General features: G+C 36.0%; 1 protein-coding gene across 4 annotated transcripts in view; it reads left to right on the top strand.

Annotated features, from left to right (window-relative positions):
• The window catches only part of VPS13C (vacuolar protein sorting 13 homolog C), a 202,931-nt gene that overhangs the window by 156,428 nt on the left and 28,219 nt on the right, over positions 1 to 18,284 (top strand). For all 4 annotated transcript variants that reach the window (XM_080660478.1, XM_080660479.1, XM_080660480.1 and 1 more), the window contains 11 exons: positions 827 to 991; positions 3,821 to 3,949; positions 4,225 to 4,358; positions 6,385 to 6,511; positions 7,713 to 7,948; positions 12,334 to 12,475; positions 14,807 to 14,947; positions 16,038 to 16,119; positions 16,391 to 16,460; positions 17,011 to 17,122; positions 17,249 to 17,362. In XM_080660478.1, the coding sequence (XP_080516604.1) occupies positions 827 to 991; positions 3,821 to 3,949; positions 4,225 to 4,358; positions 6,385 to 6,511; positions 7,713 to 7,948; positions 12,334 to 12,475; positions 14,807 to 14,947; positions 16,038 to 16,119; positions 16,391 to 16,460; positions 17,011 to 17,122; positions 17,249 to 17,362 (1,452 nt within the window). The remainder of the gene's footprint in view (positions 1 to 826; positions 992 to 3,820; positions 3,950 to 4,224; positions 4,359 to 6,384; positions 6,512 to 7,712; positions 7,949 to 12,333; positions 12,476 to 14,806; positions 14,948 to 16,037; positions 16,120 to 16,390; positions 16,461 to 17,010; positions 17,123 to 17,248; positions 17,363 to 18,284) is intronic.

Raw genomic sequence — 18,284 nt, forward strand, 5'->3', positions numbered from 1 at the left:
TGCCATCTCAAAAAGATGTGAACATTTCAGAAAGAAGCTGTGCCATCAATGCAACTTAACAGAATCAAATAGTCTAATGATATTGAATGCTTTTCACATATTAGGAAAAATTATCAGTATGGAATATTTACTCCAGTTTATTTTTATCAATAACTTAATAACATAAGTGATGTAAGTATATAAACTTTTTAATTCAGAGTATTATATCTCTATAAATTTCTATGGCCATTTAATACATAGCAAAACCAGAATTTGTCAAAGTTTAAGACAGTGAATTGAATCTATCCAAGTAAGCAACTTGGTAAATATTCAGCATATGCTAGAATCCTTCTTCCATTCTACTCCCTGCCAAGCATTTCTTAAATCTTTAATTTGACTGAAAATTTGAGCAACCTGTTACTAGTTGACCTGTTTTAGTTCCACTTTGAAATTTTCATCTTACTTTATTAACAGCAGAGATAATAAATGCAGCAAAACTTGAGCCTCTACACTAATTTAAAACAACTTATGTTTGGAATGTTAAAAAGCAAAGAATACAAATAAATTAAATCTGTTATTACAAGTAATCATTAGTTAAATTGCCAGTTGATATTTCTTGAGTTGATTTTTGATGTAGCCAAACTAAAAACCAAAATTTTTCTTACTAGTGAGAAGAAAATATTAATGGGATATGGCTTTAGTAGTTACTTTATAAAATCATATTTTAAAATGTTTTAAGAAATCTCTGTGTGAATGGTGTGTGTGTGTGTGTGTGTATGTGTGTGTGTTTCAAAGAAGCTGTATAAAGTATTGGGAAATGATAAGCTTGTTTGTTTCCTTTCCACAGGTTGGTGTTAGCATCAAAATGAGTAGCTTCAATCTTACACGAATAGTTACTCTGACTCCCTTTTGTACCATTGCAAATAAGTCATCATTAGAACTAGAAGTTGGTGAAATTGCATCTGATGGCTCAATGCCAACTAAAAAGTGGAACTATATTGCTTCTTCAGAGGTAAAATTTTCTTTTAATATAACTGGCTCCTAAAATCCTATCTAATGAAAGAGTAATATGCAAATTAACCATCACTCTGCTACACCCACGCCCAGCAACCACGCCCACCAGCCAATCAGGAGCAAATATGCAAATAAACACAACCAAGATGGCTACGGCCACAGAGAGCAGGAGGGAGGCTTGGGTTTCCCCAGCGATGGAGGAAGCCAAGCTTTCCACCTGCCCTTGCCAGCCTAGGCCTCCACTCAAGGCTACAAAGTTTCAATGATAGACGGTACATAAATCCCAATAGAAATGGCTGCCGCCACAGAGGAAGCAGAAGGCTTGGCTCCGCTCCAGGCTACAAAATTTCAATTATAGAAGATAAATAAACCCCAGATACCAGGGCCTCCGCTTGGGTCACCAGGGGGCGTGGCCAGCCTGCAAACCACCACAGGCCCCTCGCCCAGGCTACTCCACGCCCCAAGGGAACCCCCACACTGATCCAGGACACCCTTCAGGGCAAACCAGCTGGCCCCCACCCGTGCACCAGGCCTCTATCCTATCTAATAAAAGAGGAATATGCAGATTGACCATCACTCCACAAGATGGCTGCCCCCATGTGGTCAAAGATCCTGCCCCCATGTGGACACAAGATGGCCACCACAAGATGGCCAGCAGGGGAGGGCAGTTGGGAGGGACCAGGCCTGCAAGGGAGGGCAGTTTGGGGCGACCAGGCCTGCAGGGAAAGTCAGTTGGGAGAGACCCAGGCCTGCAGGGGAGAGCAGTTATGGGGGGACAAGGCCTGCAGGGGAGGGCAGTTATGGGCGATCAGGCCAGCAGGGGAGGACAGTTGGGAGGGACCAGGCCTGCAAGGGAGGGCAATTGGGGGCGATCAAGCCTGCAGGGGAGGGCAGTTGGGGGTGACCAAGCCGGCAGAGGAGGGAAGTTGGGGGCGACCAGGCCTGCAGGGAAAGGCAGTTGGGAGGGACCCAGGCCTGCAGGGGAGAGCAGTTGGGGGGGACCAGGCCTGCAGGGGAGGGCAGTTGGGGGTGACCCAGGCCTGCAGGGGAGAGCAGTTGGGGGGCACCAGGCCTGCAGGGGAGGGCAGTTGGGGGTGACCAGGCCTGCAGGGGTGGGCAGTTAGGGGTGACCAGGCCTGTAGGGGAGGGCAGTTAGGGGAAAACAGGCTGGCAGGGGAGCAGTTAGGCATCAATCTGGTTGGCAGGGGAGTGGTTAGGGGGTGATCAGGCTGGCAGGCAGAAGTGGTTAGGGGCAATCAGGAAGGCAGGCAGACAAGCAGTTGGGAGCCAGCAGTCCTGGATTGTGAGAGGGATGTCCGACTGCCAGGGCCTAAACGGGGTCCCAGATTGGAGAAGGTGCAGGCTGGGCTGAGGGCACCCCCCACCCCGTGCATGAATTTCGTGCACCGGGCCTCTAGTGTACAAATAAATATAGACATATAAATAAGAGTTGTATATACCTCTTTGTCATACTCACTTTGCTATCATATTTGTGTGTTAAAATATGACAGCCAACTTTGAAAGACTTTTCTTACGCAATGTAAGCATAGGTTAAAAAAGAAAATGGTTTCTGATATTTACCACTAGCCCAGTCTACGTGGTTAACACTAATTCTCTAGTTTTTCCTATATGTATAGAATGGGATATAAAGATAATATAAAAAAGTTTTATCTCAGTAGTTAAGATAATGTATTCTGTATTTAAGTAGCTTATAATCTTGTTGAAGGGCTTAAGGCTCATAAATTAACACATAGAAAAAAAAGATAGTATATACCAAGTTATAGGTGGTTATAAATTTCTGAATAGATGAGCTGGAAGTCTCCTTGAAAATTTCCTAAAATTCAATCCCTATACTTTACAGAGAAAGACATTTAATTTTGTACTTATTAAGGTTAATAAGGTTATTGGAAGTTGTGGTCATTGTGGTATACATCAAAGGGGAAAGTTTCATAGAAGAGGTGAAATTTGAATTAAACTTTGTAGGCTGGGAGTAAGATTTGAGGAAGTAAAGAGAATAAGGGTATGAGTAGGGGAGGGGACAGGTGCAAAGACAAGAATTTGAATTTACCTGAGTTTTCAACCAAATCAGCTGACCTTAAGGATAGAGCCATTCTTCTATACATCTCAAAAAAATTCTAAAATCATTTAAAAAAAATACTTAGCAAAAGTTTAAGAAGAAGGATTCTAAATGTAATACAAACAGATTGAGATGTATCTTTTTACCTTTGGTGTGGGTTTGGTGACAGTAGTATTTTTATTCAGAAATAGAACTTACTCAATATTCTCTAACAGACATTTTGTATTAGGAGCTAAGATCTCAGTTTTATAGACAAGAAAACTGAGGCTCAAAAGGTATATGATTTGATTCAGATCAAACAGCTGGGAAGATAATGTTAGTAGTACTCCCAGCAAGGTCTATAGACTCTCCTCTGCCTTTAGATATCTTTCTGGTTTATTCTGGATAAGATAATCTGAATTAATTCATAGTGCATTAAGGAATTTAAGTAAGATATGCACAAAGAGTGTTATTAAGATTATAGTTTTTAAATACTTGAGATATTTGAGGCATTCTTAATCAGTAAGCTCTTCAGTTTCTCATATTGTAATCATTTCATAAAGACGTATAGACTAATATATCTATATTCATCTTTGATTTCATAAATAGTCATATTATCAATCATCTTAATATGAGATGTAGAGGGAATATTTTAAGGAACTTAGTAATAATTGAAACAGAATCCTATTTAGAAGTGAAAACTTAAATAACCACTGTCTTATTTATACCACAGAATTGTTTTAAGACTGATAATAACTTTTCTATTTTTAGTGTCTTCCATTTTGGCCTGAAAATTTGTCAGGCAAGCTTTGTGTGAGAGTAGTAGGCTGTGAAGGATCCTCCAAACCATTCTTTTATAACCGACAGGATAATGGCACTCTATTGAGCTTAGAAGATCTGGTACGTTTTCATGTTTTAAAATAAAATATCTCTGATTTATAAAATTTGCTTTAAAATATTTTATTAAAACATGCCTTAAGATCTACTTGTAATTATTTGAAGGTACTACTGTATCAATATGTCATGCCATACATGTATTTGTAAGAGATCAGAGCCAGTGTGCTTTTCGTAAGAATTTAAGAAAACCTTTTTGTGTCTACATAGTTGATTGAAATTCTAAATATAAGTGCATGTTAAAGCATTACCTCAAACGTACTTTTCCCCCCCTATTATAGAATGGGGGTATCTTGGTGGATGTAAACACTGCTGAACATTCAACGGTCATAACCTTCTCTGATTACCATGAAGGATCTGCACCTGCTCTGATAATAAACCATACACCCTGGGACACCCTCACATATAAACAGAGGTATGAACAAAAAGAGCTCATGGAAAATTTTATTTTCTTCTGCTGGCCCAAAATTCCTCTAGAAAACACTTGAGACTAAATGTGTTCTACGTTCCGAATGTGTTCAGTTTAGAAAGGTAATATAGAACACATATGTTGTTTACTACTAATACCATCAGGAGGTTTTTAGACAGTATTCTATAATCAAACACAATATTTCTGCAGCAAAATTTATGAATATTTATACCAATTGGGATAAATAAAACTATTAATAGTCTCACATCATTTTTTCAGATCAGGTTTTGCTGCCAAATGACTGTCAAAACCAAACTAATAGAAAAATCTTTGGACTTTTGGAGTTTTCTAAATTTCAGAATTGCATTTAAGGAATTGTAAATCTGTTTAAACATTATTCTTCTTTTGTAATCTGATGATGCTTAGTGAACCTCTCCCTATAAATTTATATCCAGTTTTTTTTTTGATAGGGGTAGTGAAAGATTAAATGGGAGGACATTGAGTGGATAGTCTTGTTGACTGTATAGTACACACTGATGATACCATTTATATATATAAAAGCCTACCATTTGACCAGTAGCTATGATGCACACTGACCACCAGGAGGTAGATGCTCAATGCACAGGCATGGAAACATGGAACAGACTGATGAATCTCAGAGGGAAAGGGGGAGCGGGAGGGCAGGAAGAGATTAACCAAAGATCTTACATGCAGCAATTCCACTTCTTCCTGTAACCCACTGAAAGCCTGGACTGTGGGGATCAGGCCGAGACCAGACTGGTGCTGAGATTTGTGCACTTGTGGGATACCTCAGCCTGGCCTGCGGGGATTGGGCTGAAACTGGCTCTCCAACATCCCCTGAGGGGTCCCGGATTGTGAGAGGGTTCAGGCCAGATTGAAGGACCCCACCAGTGCATGAATCTGTGCACTGGGCCTCTAGTTATATAATAATGGATGATACCATTATATAATAATAGTTTTAAACCCTTATAGTATATAACATTATATATTTGCAGAGAGTTATTATAAATCTGCAAGGCATTGCTTTATTATAAAGTAATTCTACCAAAATAATTATATACATAAAAATATAAAATAATGCCTTACAGATTTGTCTATTCTTAACTCTCATGACTTGAATGCACTGAGAGATTTAAAAGTGCAGATTGAGATGGAAACCTAATTGTGTTACTTTTTATTTTTTAGTTCTCAGAAAAGTTGTTTATATTTTGTGGACCAATACTTTTTTTTAAAAAGTATATTTCTTTATTGATTTCAGAGAGGAAGGAAGGAGAGAGAGATAGAAACATCAATGATGAGAAGAGAAGATTGGCTGCCTCCTGCACACACCCCACTGGGGATCGAACGTGCAACCCAGGCATCTGCCCTTGGCTGGAATCGAATCCAGGACCCTTCAGTCCGCAGGCTAATGCTCTATCCACTGAGCCAAGCTGGCTAGGGCTGGCCAATACTTTTTAAACTTCAATGATCAATTTCAAGATCTCCTGGAAATCTTGTTAAAATGCAGATTCTGATTTAGTAGGTTTTAGATGGGGTCCAGGATTTTGCATTTCCAGCAAGCCCCGTTAATGCTGACGCTGCTGGTCCACAGGCTACACTTGGAGTGGAGACAGTATGGACCCAATTATTTTTTCTTCTGTGACACATATTTCTTATGAATTTTATTTGATTAAAAAGCTTACATTTAAGCACTAGTGCTACTATTCACAGCTTTTTTTTTTTTTTACAGGTGTGCTCTGACATACCAGTTTACCTTAATGAATTCTATTGGTGTGATCATCCTTGCATCAGTTTAGAGAGTACACTGAAACCTCGGAAAGAGAAATATTCTGTTACCTCATGCTTCAAAACCATTAGTTTACTGGGCTTTTTAGGCTATTTATTTTTAAGCAGAGTTGTGTTTAATTATTAAAGACAATTTTACAAGATTTCTGTGCCAGTTTCTATCTCAGTAGAACATAGTCTGGGTTTCTCAAGCTGATATTTTAATCTTCCATTGGTTGTGTTTCAGTGGGTTACAGGAAGAAGTGGAATTGCTGCCAAGACAAGCTCGACTTTTTGCCTGGGCAGATCCTACTGGTACCAGAAAACTTACATGGAGATATGCAGCAAATATTGGGCAACATGATCTATTAAAGGTATCATTTGATGTGAATGATGGCAAAGGAAGTAAACAAGCTAGCTTCACACAGATATCTTTAGTTTTTGAACTAAAAATGAATTGGAAATATTTCAAAATAAATTACTTTTGGACTTTAGATTGCAAGTAGTTCATACCAATATTTAATCCATAAGATATGTCAAAATAACTCATTTATAATTTCAAAAATAGCCCCGCTTCATCTTGTCTAAATAAAGATCAGTAAAGCACTTTTTTATTTACCTGTTTTTAAAAGGAAGGAATTTTAAGGCTAAATGAAAAACAACTTTATTTTGAACATACACATACCACTGTTGGCTTTGAGATTTTTAGGCATGCTTTCCAATCAAGGGCATATTTTTTTTAATTAAAGGAGTCCTCCCACTCTGACCCCACCCCTTTCCCTCTGGCCATCATCACACTATTGTGTATGTCTATGTGCCATGCATATATGTTCTTTGGCTAATCTTCACCTTCTTTCATCCAGTCCCCTCCTTACCCCCCCCTCTTACAGCTGTCAGTCTGTTCCATGTATTCATGCCTCTGTTTCTAACAACAACAAAACTATTTCCATACTCTTGTTCTTGTTAACATCCTTTATTTTTTTTTTCCTGAGAAAGCAAGAAATGAAAAGCACGTAGTAGGTACTTGTACTACCTGTTGAAATCAACTGTGGTTATATTTATGTTAAGCCCAGATGAAGAGGAATCATTATTTTAATCTCTGAAAACAGTAATCAAGCATCATATTTTCAGGCTTTTCTTGGTGAACTTACTATAAATTGATCACCGTATTTTGACTGTTTAACAGTGTGATGTATATAATTTTTTTCAGTGTTATAAAATTTTAAAACAAAAGTAAACTAGGTTAGTTTTACCTAAGGTCTAATAAACATCTGAACCATTCTGTTGTCCATATTAGAGAGAAGTAAGCATCTTCTGGCTTTGGTGCCATTGAAGGCTATTCTTGTTTCTGCTAAGTGCCTTTTTTTATAATTTAGAAACAAATTTTATTTAAGATCTGAAATACAGTTCCTAAAATATCAACTTCTCCAGAAAACCATGGCTACACAATAATGCATTGCCTCTATCATTATAGTCAAGCTTTTTAAACTTTTATGAACTTTCTTAGTTACTGCAGTTCAACTTTATGGAATAAAAACTGTTAGTGGGTTTAATATAAAGTCTCTTTTCCCCCAGGATGAGTGTGGACAGTTTCCATATGATGCAAACATCCAGATACACTGGGTGTCATTCCTGGATGGACGCCAGAGAGTTTTGCTTTTCACAGATGATGTTGCCTTGGTTTCCAAAGCACTGCAGGCAGAAGAAATGGAGCAGGCTGATCATGAAATAACCTTTTCTCTTCATAGTCTTGGGCTTTCACTGGTTAACAATGAAAAGAAGCAAGAAGTTTCATATATTGGGATTACCAGGTACGGAAGAAGGAAGATAAGGCATCAGAAATCTTTAAAAGACATTGAGGTCATAATATCAAATTTGAGAGTAAACTTTTACCTATTCTGAGTTTTATATATTGTACATTCTTTCAGGAAAACTTTATGGAACAGTCCTTTTCACAGCTAGATGGTTGAAAACCACATAATATAGAAAGTGACTAAGATAATATCTTTGCCCTTACAATATTCATCCTCAGTTGGTGGGGGAAAAAAAGATTTGCTTCTTTCTTTGTTGTTTGTATGTGCTTTTCTAAGTGAACTATAAAAACACAAAGAAATGCTACAAAGAAGTATGCACACATACAGTGGAAATGCAGAGTTATTCGTAGAAGCAACTAATTTGTGTGGTAGAGGCTGGAGAAACTGGCAGGGGTCAGGGAAAGCCAACCACATGGGTCAGATAAATTGGAAAAAAGGTTCATAGAGGAGGCAGTATTTGACATGGGTACATAATTGTTAATGGGTGATTATTTAGAACTTGCTAACAGTGATGGGACCAATTTCTCTAGTTCTGCTTATACCTTTATAAGAAAAATATTTGAATTTATTTAATTTGGTTTTTCTGATCACACTAACTGGTAAAAGACTCACTTTTTGGAGGCTAATGGGTGGAATGATGAACATGTGATCATGCACAATCAGCATAGAATCTCTTAATATTTATGTGTTTAGTTAAATAAAAATTTGAATAAACAAAGAAGCCATGTATATAGGGTACTTTATTTTATTTTTTTAAAATATATTTTTTATTGATTTCAGAGAGGCAGGGAGAGGGAGAGAGAGATAGAAACATCAGTGATGAGAGAGAATCATTGATCGGCTGCCTCCTGCACACCCCCCCACTGGGAATTGAGCCCACAGGCCACGCATGTGCCCTTGACCAGAATCGAACCTGGGACCCTTCAGTCTGCAGGCTGACGCTCTATCCACTGAGCAAAACTGGCCAGGGCAATATAGGGCACTTTATACAACACCTGACAGATTAAACTTTCTATAAATGCTATTACAATACCATTAATATTAATATATTTATGTATCTGTGAGTAACATGTTCTCTTGGGTGTACATTTCAGTATTGTATAGTGTCTTTAAAGTTTTTAAATGGATTAATTGATTTTGTTTAGAGTGGAAGGGAGAGAGAGAGGGAGAGAGAGAGAGAAAGAAAAAGAAGAGAGAGAGAAAGAGAAGCATCAATTTGTTGTTTCACTTATTTATGCATTCCTTGGTTGTTTCTTATATGTGCGTGACCAGGGATCAAACCCACAACCAAGGTGTATGGGGACGATGCTCTAACCAACTGAGCTACCCAGCCAGGACTCAGTCTTGTATTGTGTTTTTTTTTTTTTTTTTAATTATTATTTTTTTATCCTAAAGTTTATTTATCAAATTTCATCAGTGGAGTCTTAGACTGGCTTTAAAATAAGGCAGTCATTGGCAAACCATAAGTACAGAAACCTTTTTCAAGTGTATTGTGTTTTTAAACTAAATATGAAAATCATTTTAAAATAATATAAATCCATTTTTCTTTTCTTTCTTGTTCTTTGACATAATGTATTTATACAAATATTATATATGCTATTACAGTATTTTGTCAGGTTGGCCTTTATTTATAAGGTCATTTAAAACTTCATCTAAAAGAACTTGCGTGCCTTTTTTCTGACACACTGCACATCAGTAAGGATGTGTACTGAGGAAAAGTAAGTCAGTTACATAGTATTTTAAAATAGATTTAGTTTTTGAGCAGTTTTAGGTTTATAAGAAAATTGAGTGTAGAGTTCCCATATACCTCCAAGTTTCCCCTATTATTGATATCTTGAAATAGTGAGTATATTTGTTACTATTAATGAACTAATAATGATACATTATTATTTAAAGTCCCTTGTTTATGTTATGTTAGAAATGCTCTTTGTATTATAAATTGTATGGGTTTTGACAGATGTATAACATGTATTCACCATTACAGTATCATCATATATAAAAGCCTTATATGCTAAGTGTCTGGTTGCCTGGTTGGCCGTTCAACCAATCAAAGCATAATATGTTAATGATATGCTAAGGCCGCTCAACCGCTCGCTATGACTTGCACTGACCACCAGGGGGCGGATGCTCCAACCGGTGGGTTAGTTTGCTGCTGGGGTCAGGCTGATAAGGACTGAGCGAAACGGGCTGGACACGCCCTGGAGCCCTCCCATGGTTCCTCCCCTGTTGGCCAACCTCACACATCCCTTTCCTGCCCCCGATCATGCACCAGTGGGGTCCCTCAGCCTGGCCTGCATCCTCTTGCAGTTTGGGCTGAGCCTGCTCACCCTCCCGAGTGCACACATTTTGTGCACTGGGCCTCTAGTATAGTATAGTTTCATTACCCTAAAAGTCACCTGTGCTCCACCTGTTCATCCCTCCCTCTTTCCCCCAAACCACTAATCTTTTTACTGTCTGTAAGTTTTCCAGAATGTCATGTCATTGGAATCGGGTGGTGTGTAGCCTTTTCAGATAGGCTTCTTTCACCTAACAATGTCCTTTTAAGATTATTCATTTTTTATGTCTTGATAACTTTTATTTTTATCACTGAATAATATTTCATGTCTGGATGCACCATAATTTATTTATCCATTCACTGACTAAAAGTCCCGGTTGCTTGCAAGTTTTGGCAATTATGAGTAAAGTTACTATAAACATTCACATGCAGGTTTTTGTGTGGATACTAAATTATCAACTCATTTGGGTTAATATAAAGGAGCATGATTGATGGATCATATAGTTAGAGTATATTTAATTTTATAAGAAACTGCCAAATTGTCTTCTAAAGTGGCGGCACTAATTTTGCATTCCCACTGAGAATGCAAAATGAATGTGATTTCCTGATGCTCCACATCCTTACCCGCATTTGGTGGTGTCATTGTTCCAGGTTTTGGCTATTCTAATAGGTGTGCAGTGGCATCTCGTTGTTATTTTGATTTGCAATTCCCTAATTATATATGATGTTGATCACCTTTTCATATGCTTAATTGACATCTGAATATTTTCTTTTTAGCCCTGTGCTAAAAGTATCCAATATATATTGACATTTCCAAACCAAGCACGTGTCACAATATACCCGACTCTCAGGAAAGCAATGGCTAGAAAAATAGGAAATTTTAAGACTAAATATCTATTCACAGCAGCTTTTCTTTAGAAAAATAAAATGAGGTTACAAGCAAAGTTAGTTTTGAATGACTCATTTGTAAGTCAAGCAAGGAAAGCCTTTAACTGTGGTGAGTTAATTGAATAATATGATTGTAACAGCTGAAGAAATATATCCAGAGAAAATAAACTTAGGACCATTAGCCTTTTGGTGAGAACAGTTGTTTGAAGAATTGAGGACATTCAGAGCATCAGTAGTCAATTACAAAACAAGGGCAGTTATTTTGAGTGGTTTTCCGTGTCCCTTGATGAGTCAACAGATGTTACCAATACTGCTCAGTTGTATGCATATTTGAGAAGGCAGTGCTGAATTTGAAGTGACTGAAGAATTAGCCTCTATGAATAGTTAGCAAAGAACAAATAGGTGAAAATATTTTCAAACAAGATTTATTGTGGTGATCATTTCACAGTATATACAAATATTGAATAATTAGGTTGTAACCTGAAACTAATTTGTTTTATGTTAATTATACATCAATAAGAATTTAGCCAAAACCGGTTTGGCTCAGTGGATAGAGCGTCAGCCTGCGGACTGAAGGGTCCCAGGTTCGATTCCGGTCAAGGGCATGTAGCTTGGTTGCGGGCACATCCCCAGTGGGAGGTGTGCAGGAGGCAGCTGATCGATGTTTCTCTCTCATCGATGTTTCTGACTATCTATCACTCTTTCTTCCTCTCTGTAAAAAAATCAATAAAATATATTAAAAAAAAAAAAAAAGAAGGTTTGTTTTAAAAAAAAAAAGAATTTAAAAATAAAAATGTGTTTTTCTCATTATTAATAGATTTGTGTTTTTAAAAATTATACACAATTGTTACTTTTCTATTTTGAATTTCATCAATTAAAAAATTTGTGGAAGATTTTTTTCCTCTCATATTTAAGTTGCTACATAGTAACTTTAATGTTGTCTCAGCCATGGAGCCTAAAATATTTACTGTATGGTCCTTCCAAAAAGTTTGCCAATTCTTTAATTGATTGATGTCAACTCGTGATAAAAAAACATTTCCCACTGCTTCTTTTCCTTATGTTACTTTATAACACAGGTATATTCTGGCATTTCAAAAATATCTCTTGCATAAATGTAATTTAATAGAAGAGTGATAGTTGCAATAATTTTAAGTTGAAGGACAGTTCCACAAACTGAAATATGTATTCCTAATTTAATTTTCTTTATGAATTATTTTAGTTCTGGTGTTATTTGGGAGATGAAACCAAAACAGAAATGGAAGCCTTTTAATCAAAAGCACATAATGTTACTGGAACAGTCCTATAAGAAATATCAAGCAGCAAAACAACATGGCTGGATTAAGCTAGACAATAATTTTGAGGTATATCAGAGTTTTTTGTTTTTGATTTTGTTGTATTTTGTTGGTGGTGGTGGTAATAAGTAAAATTTTACTATCCAAATAAAAATGTGTGTGTGGAAGCTAATTCATTAGTAAATAAACTCATTTATTAGTAGGATTGGCATGACTAATATTTATTAATACATTTTTATTAGTACATTTTTAATTAAATACATTGTTATTATATGCTGTAGTACATTTTTATAATCTATTTACAAGACAGTTTCACAAAATTAGTTTTGTTGCCAGTAAGATTATGGAGAAATTAAGATTGCTTGAAATATTTTTTTATTGGTATTGAATTATACCAATATGTATTGTCTAATAATGACTGTACAAAATTATCTATTTTAATGATGGAAAACAAGCTCAATTAAATTCATTAAATCTGAATGATAGTTGGATATGGGGAAATGTCCACAAAGGTGTACTTAGGCCAGCCGTGGGCAAACTCCAGCCCGCGGGCCGGATCCGGCCGGTTCGGCTGATCTATCCGGCCCGCAGAGCCGAAAGAGCAGAGGGTTCTCTTGCTCTCCCCTCCGCTCCTTCACCAGCAGCAGTGTTAACATGGCAACGTGGGGAAACACGGCCACAGCTCCTTCTTCTGAGTGGGCGGATTTATATCCACCCATTCAGTAGAAGGAACAACCTCTCAATCTTCCAGAGGCTCCTTGTAATGCCCACAGACGCGTCCCCCGACATCACTCTGGGAAGGCGTAGACACCTTATCGTGGTGATGTAGGGAGACACGCCCCTGGAGAGCACAGTATCAGAGCATTAGCTAAAAAGGAGACCAACAATACTGTTCCCACTGAAGTTGATGTTTTAAAGACCAAAAACCTTTCAACCCAGTCTACATTGCCATCTGCATCTATGTCCCGGGCATAATTTGGAAGTTGCACTAAAGAAAATGTTTAATTTACTGTTTACACATTTTGTTCTTTTCTATTTGTTTTAGTTTTAAATTATTTTATTATATTTAAGTTTAATTTGAAAGGCTTTGTACCTTTCCTTTGTTAGGCAATTTTATTTTGCCTTTGCCATCTTCAATATAAGGTATGTTATTGTGCTATGATTCCTCCATTTTTTGAAGTTTCAAATTATAATAATTAGTGTTTACATTATTCTTGTTAAAATGTTTGAAATGAATAAAACTATTGAAATTAAAAAAAAAAAAGACTGTACCCTTTTATGTAATGATGTTTACTTTGAATTATATTAGTTCACACAAACACTCCATCCATGCTTTTGTTCCGGCCCTCCGGTCCAGTTTAAGAACCCATTGTGGCCCTCGAGTCAAAAAGTTTGCCCACCCCTGACTTAGGCCCTTACAGTGTTGACTCTGAAACTTAATTTGCTCCAAGAAGACCCCAGAATCTTGACTGCAATTTCTAGCTTGTACTGGTTCAGTCATACAGCTCGTTGTCTTTGATATCTGATGTTAATTATGATAGGCTTCTTTCACCTAACAATGTTAATTTTCACCTAACAATGTTAATTATGTATATGTGAGTAACATGTTCTCTTGTTACAAATATGAAATAGTACATGTTACAAATATGAAATAGTACATTTGTTACTATTAATGAACTAATAATTCATTGAGGACCAGATTATATTGGCTTCAGGTACCACGGTCATCCTCACTTCAGTACCTATACAGACAGTTCTTGACTTATGATGGTTCGAATCACAATTTCTGATGTGAAATTGTGAAAGCAATGATGTGAAAGCAATAAGCATTCAGTAGAAACTGTACTTTGAATTTTGAATTCTGACGTTTTCCCACATTAGTGATATGCAGTACAATAGTCTCGTGATGCTGGGCAGAGGCAGCAAGCCTCTCCCAAAGCTGGTTGAATTTGCATTGGCTACCAGCTATGATGCTCCCCCTCCCCCATAAATGTCAGCCATGCGCAAATGAAAATAAACAACTGTACAATTAGTGTCAGATATAAATAAGCTATCAACTATTCATTGTTTAACTGTGTTAAAACAAAGTTTAAAAATGACTAGGATTATCCATTACTATTGAGGTTTTTTTAAAAATATAAAGCATGACTTACCTTAAGTACAGTTTATGTAATTGAAAAGTTCTCAGTTGTTTTCGTTTTCCTCATAACTTTCGTAGAAAAGAGATGATTTTGTTTTAAACATCTCAACTGTATTTCACCTTAAGGTAGATATTTTGGTGAGGGAGAAATTACGACATCTTCTCCTTTCAATTTGTGAGTAAATGAGTATTTAAAATGGACTACAGTGCTAATTAATTCCTGCTCATCACAACACATGTTCTTTTTGTTTTTCCCCCAGGTCAATTTTGATAAAACGCCAATGGAAATGCGCCTTCCTATTCCGTGCCCTATAAAGCGAGATTTTTTATCAGGAATTCAAATTGAATTTAAGCAGTCTCCTCACCAGAGAAGTTTGAGGGCCAGATTGTATTGGCTTCAGGTACCACTGTCATCCTCACTTCAGTACCTATACAGACAGTTCCTGACTTATGATGGTTCGAATCACAATTTCTGGACTTTACAATGGTGTGAAAGCAATAAGCATTCAGTAGAAACTGTACTTTGAATTTTGAATTCTGACATTTTCCCACATTAGTGATATGCAGTACAATAGTCTCGTGATGCTGGGCAGAGGCAGCAAGCCACATCTCCCAGCCACGTGATCATGAGGGCAACAACTGATACTCTGCAGGGTAATATTAAATGCATTTTCAACTTATGATATTTACCAGGATGTAACCCCATCGTCAGTGAAGGAGCATCTGTATCTAATCACTTTGGGAGTCTTGGGGATTCTAGCATACATTGTAATTAATGTCTTTCTTTTTGTTTGTGTGTTTATTCTCCTCTAAAATATCCTGTGGATTCAACATACTATTACCATTGAAGTCCAAAGATTTTGTCACTGTTGAGACTATTTAATTTGACCAGTTAGCCTGCAAGAGTGATTTCTTTCATTGAAATAGTTTTTAAATACTCCTTTGAATTTTTCATGAGATCCCCAAATAGGATTTTCTTTTGTCATTCTACCTGGAAATGAGCAAGGCTGCATTGGAGGTTGTTTTGGCAGCTTGTTTGCTTCTTCCCTTCTTCCTTCCTTTCCTCTCTCTCTCTCTTTTTTTTCCTTCCTTTTAACTGATGGATATTATTTAGGACATTTTTATTCTCTTTCTTCTTTCTACCTATCATTTGATTTCATACCCAGTCTCTATTTACATTTTATTTAAATTAAACATAGTTAAAATCTCACATGATCCATAGTTACAAGTATTTCCATTAATGATGTACATGCTGTGTAATGTTAATGCAATGATGAGGATATTTACATATTCCTTCATATAAAAAAGATTGCCCTTGCTGAGGTATATAAGAATTTTAGATTTAAAGTGAAACTTCTAATAGTACCACTTATACATATGGATACTTAATTATGATGACATTTGTGACATCTTCTATAATATTGCCTCTGAAACGAAAAGTTTAAATTATTTGTAATCCTGCTGAGTTAGTTTTCCTTTTTTTCCCCCCAGGTTGATAATCAGTTACCAGGAACAATGTTCCCTGTTGTGTTTCATCCTGTGGCCCCTCCAAAATCTATTGCTTTGGATTCAGGTAAAAAACAAAAATTAAGTTGAAAATTTCTCTATATCAGGCAAAAGTTATTTAGCTGGTTATATTCTCTTCTGTAAACTTGGAATAGTAAATCCTCTTGCTTAATTTCCTTTTTGTTTTATATAAATAAGGAATTATGTAAGGAAATGTGTTTTTGAATCTGTAAAAAAATTAAGTTGAAATATACTCTGTTTATAAAAGTTAAGTAAATAATATTTTTACCTAATATAAAGCTTGATGGCCCCTTTCTTGTTTTATTTCTTCCCCTTAGAACCCAAACCTTTCATTGATGTGAGTGTCATCACAAGATTTAATGAGTACAGTAAAGTCTTACAGTTTAAGTAAGTAAATTTTCCTTTATCTAAAGGAATTTAAAATAAGACTCTACTTTGAAAATAAATTGTTTTCTGCCTGAACATACTAATCCACTTTTGGCCAGGTAATTTTCTATGTTGAAACTTATTTTAATAATAGCCTTTATATATTGTAAAATATAAAATTCCTTCAAATGCCTTCTCTACTTTGTTACTCCAATTAGTATATAAAATAGTGAAATATAAGTGACATGTATTTGTGAGATGTATTCTTTAAAGTAATTGCTGTGAACTCTAAAGAAAGGATAATACATGCTATATCATCTCATTGTATTTGACTTTTCTGTAACATGGTAAGTGTGGGAATTTGGGACTTTAAATGCTAAGTATCACCTTCAGTGAAATCTGTAATGAAAAAAAAATCTCAGTCTAGACTTTGAACTTGTTAACATGACACATTTTAAGAGATGAAGGAACAAGATCTTACTATGGCTTTTGGCAAAAATCATATTTGAAGCATTTAAAATTACTAGGCTTGAAACCCTTTTCCATTAAAAAAAAAAATGTTTTCCCTCAGGTATTTTATGGTCCTCATTCAGGAAATGGCCTTAAAGGTTGATCAGGGATTTCTGGGAGCTATAATTGCGTTGTTTACCCCAGCAACTGACCCTGAAGCTGAAAGAAAACGGGTAACAATTTTTATTTCTTGGGAAAATTATAAAATATGAAAAATTAAATCAGCCATTTTTTTTAAATAACTGTAGTAGAAGAAAAAAAATTAAAATAGAAATTCTTGATTTATTTGTTTTTTTCAGGCAAAGTTAATCCAGCAAGATATTGATGCTCTAAACACAGAATTAATGGAGACTTCAATGACCGATATGTCAGTTCTTAGTTTCTTTGAACATTTCCATATTTCTCCTGTTAAGGTTTGTTGTGATTATTTTGAAAATTTGGCAGAATTATTGTACAACTTTTAAAGGGTCTGTGTATAATTGTGGATTTTAATTTGTTGCATCAAATATTTGGTGGGAATTTTGTTTGATAAGTTGAAATAATTAAGATAGTTCTCTGTAACATATATACAACCATAATTCCCACAGAGAAACCACCAGAGCCTGTTTTCTAGTCTTGAATTAATAACCCCTTTATTCAAGGAAGAAGCTGACAAAAGCATTTCTTAATTAAGCAAAGAAGTGCTCACCAACCTTTAATGTCTTGGCTGCACTTTGTAACTACTACCACTGCTTAAAAACAAAGCTATAATGGGTGCCCTCACCAGAATGTAAAAACGCTGAAGTTGCTATTATACTGTTGATGTGGTGTTTTTCACTCTTCCAACATCTGATTGTAACTAAGGGAGTAGAAAATTGGATACCTTTCACTTGCCTGATTTTGTACTTTATGAACCCATTTCCTTTTCTTCTTTTGTTGTTCTTTTTAGGTTTTATAGGAGAAGGTGACTGCTCAGGAAATTCACAAATGCTATCAACCATAATGCTGTAAACTTGTGTAATGAGGCAGATTAACAATTAAGTAACTCTTTAAAATATTGATGACCCATTACATTTTCAAAAACTGTTCATAGCACATTGTTTTCTGTAGCATTCACCAATCCATTCAGCTAAGTGAGGGATTTATAAAGTGGAATTATTTTAAATTGACGTATTAGTTTGGTGGTATCAGACATATCCTGTGTTAGGTTTAAAATTCATATTGTTTTATGTGGTAGTTTACACACAATTTCTTTTGCATTAAGTGGAAATAAGTTATTTCTGAGATTGAATAATACCTTCAAGAAATATTTATTGAATGGCTACAATCAAAGTTTCTGTGGGAGTTATAGAGTGA

Source organism: Plecotus auritus, assembly GCF_963455305.1.
Source record: "Plecotus auritus genome assembly, chromosome: 1".
Taxonomy (NCBI): domain Eukaryota; kingdom Metazoa; phylum Chordata; class Mammalia; order Chiroptera; family Vespertilionidae; genus Plecotus; species Plecotus auritus.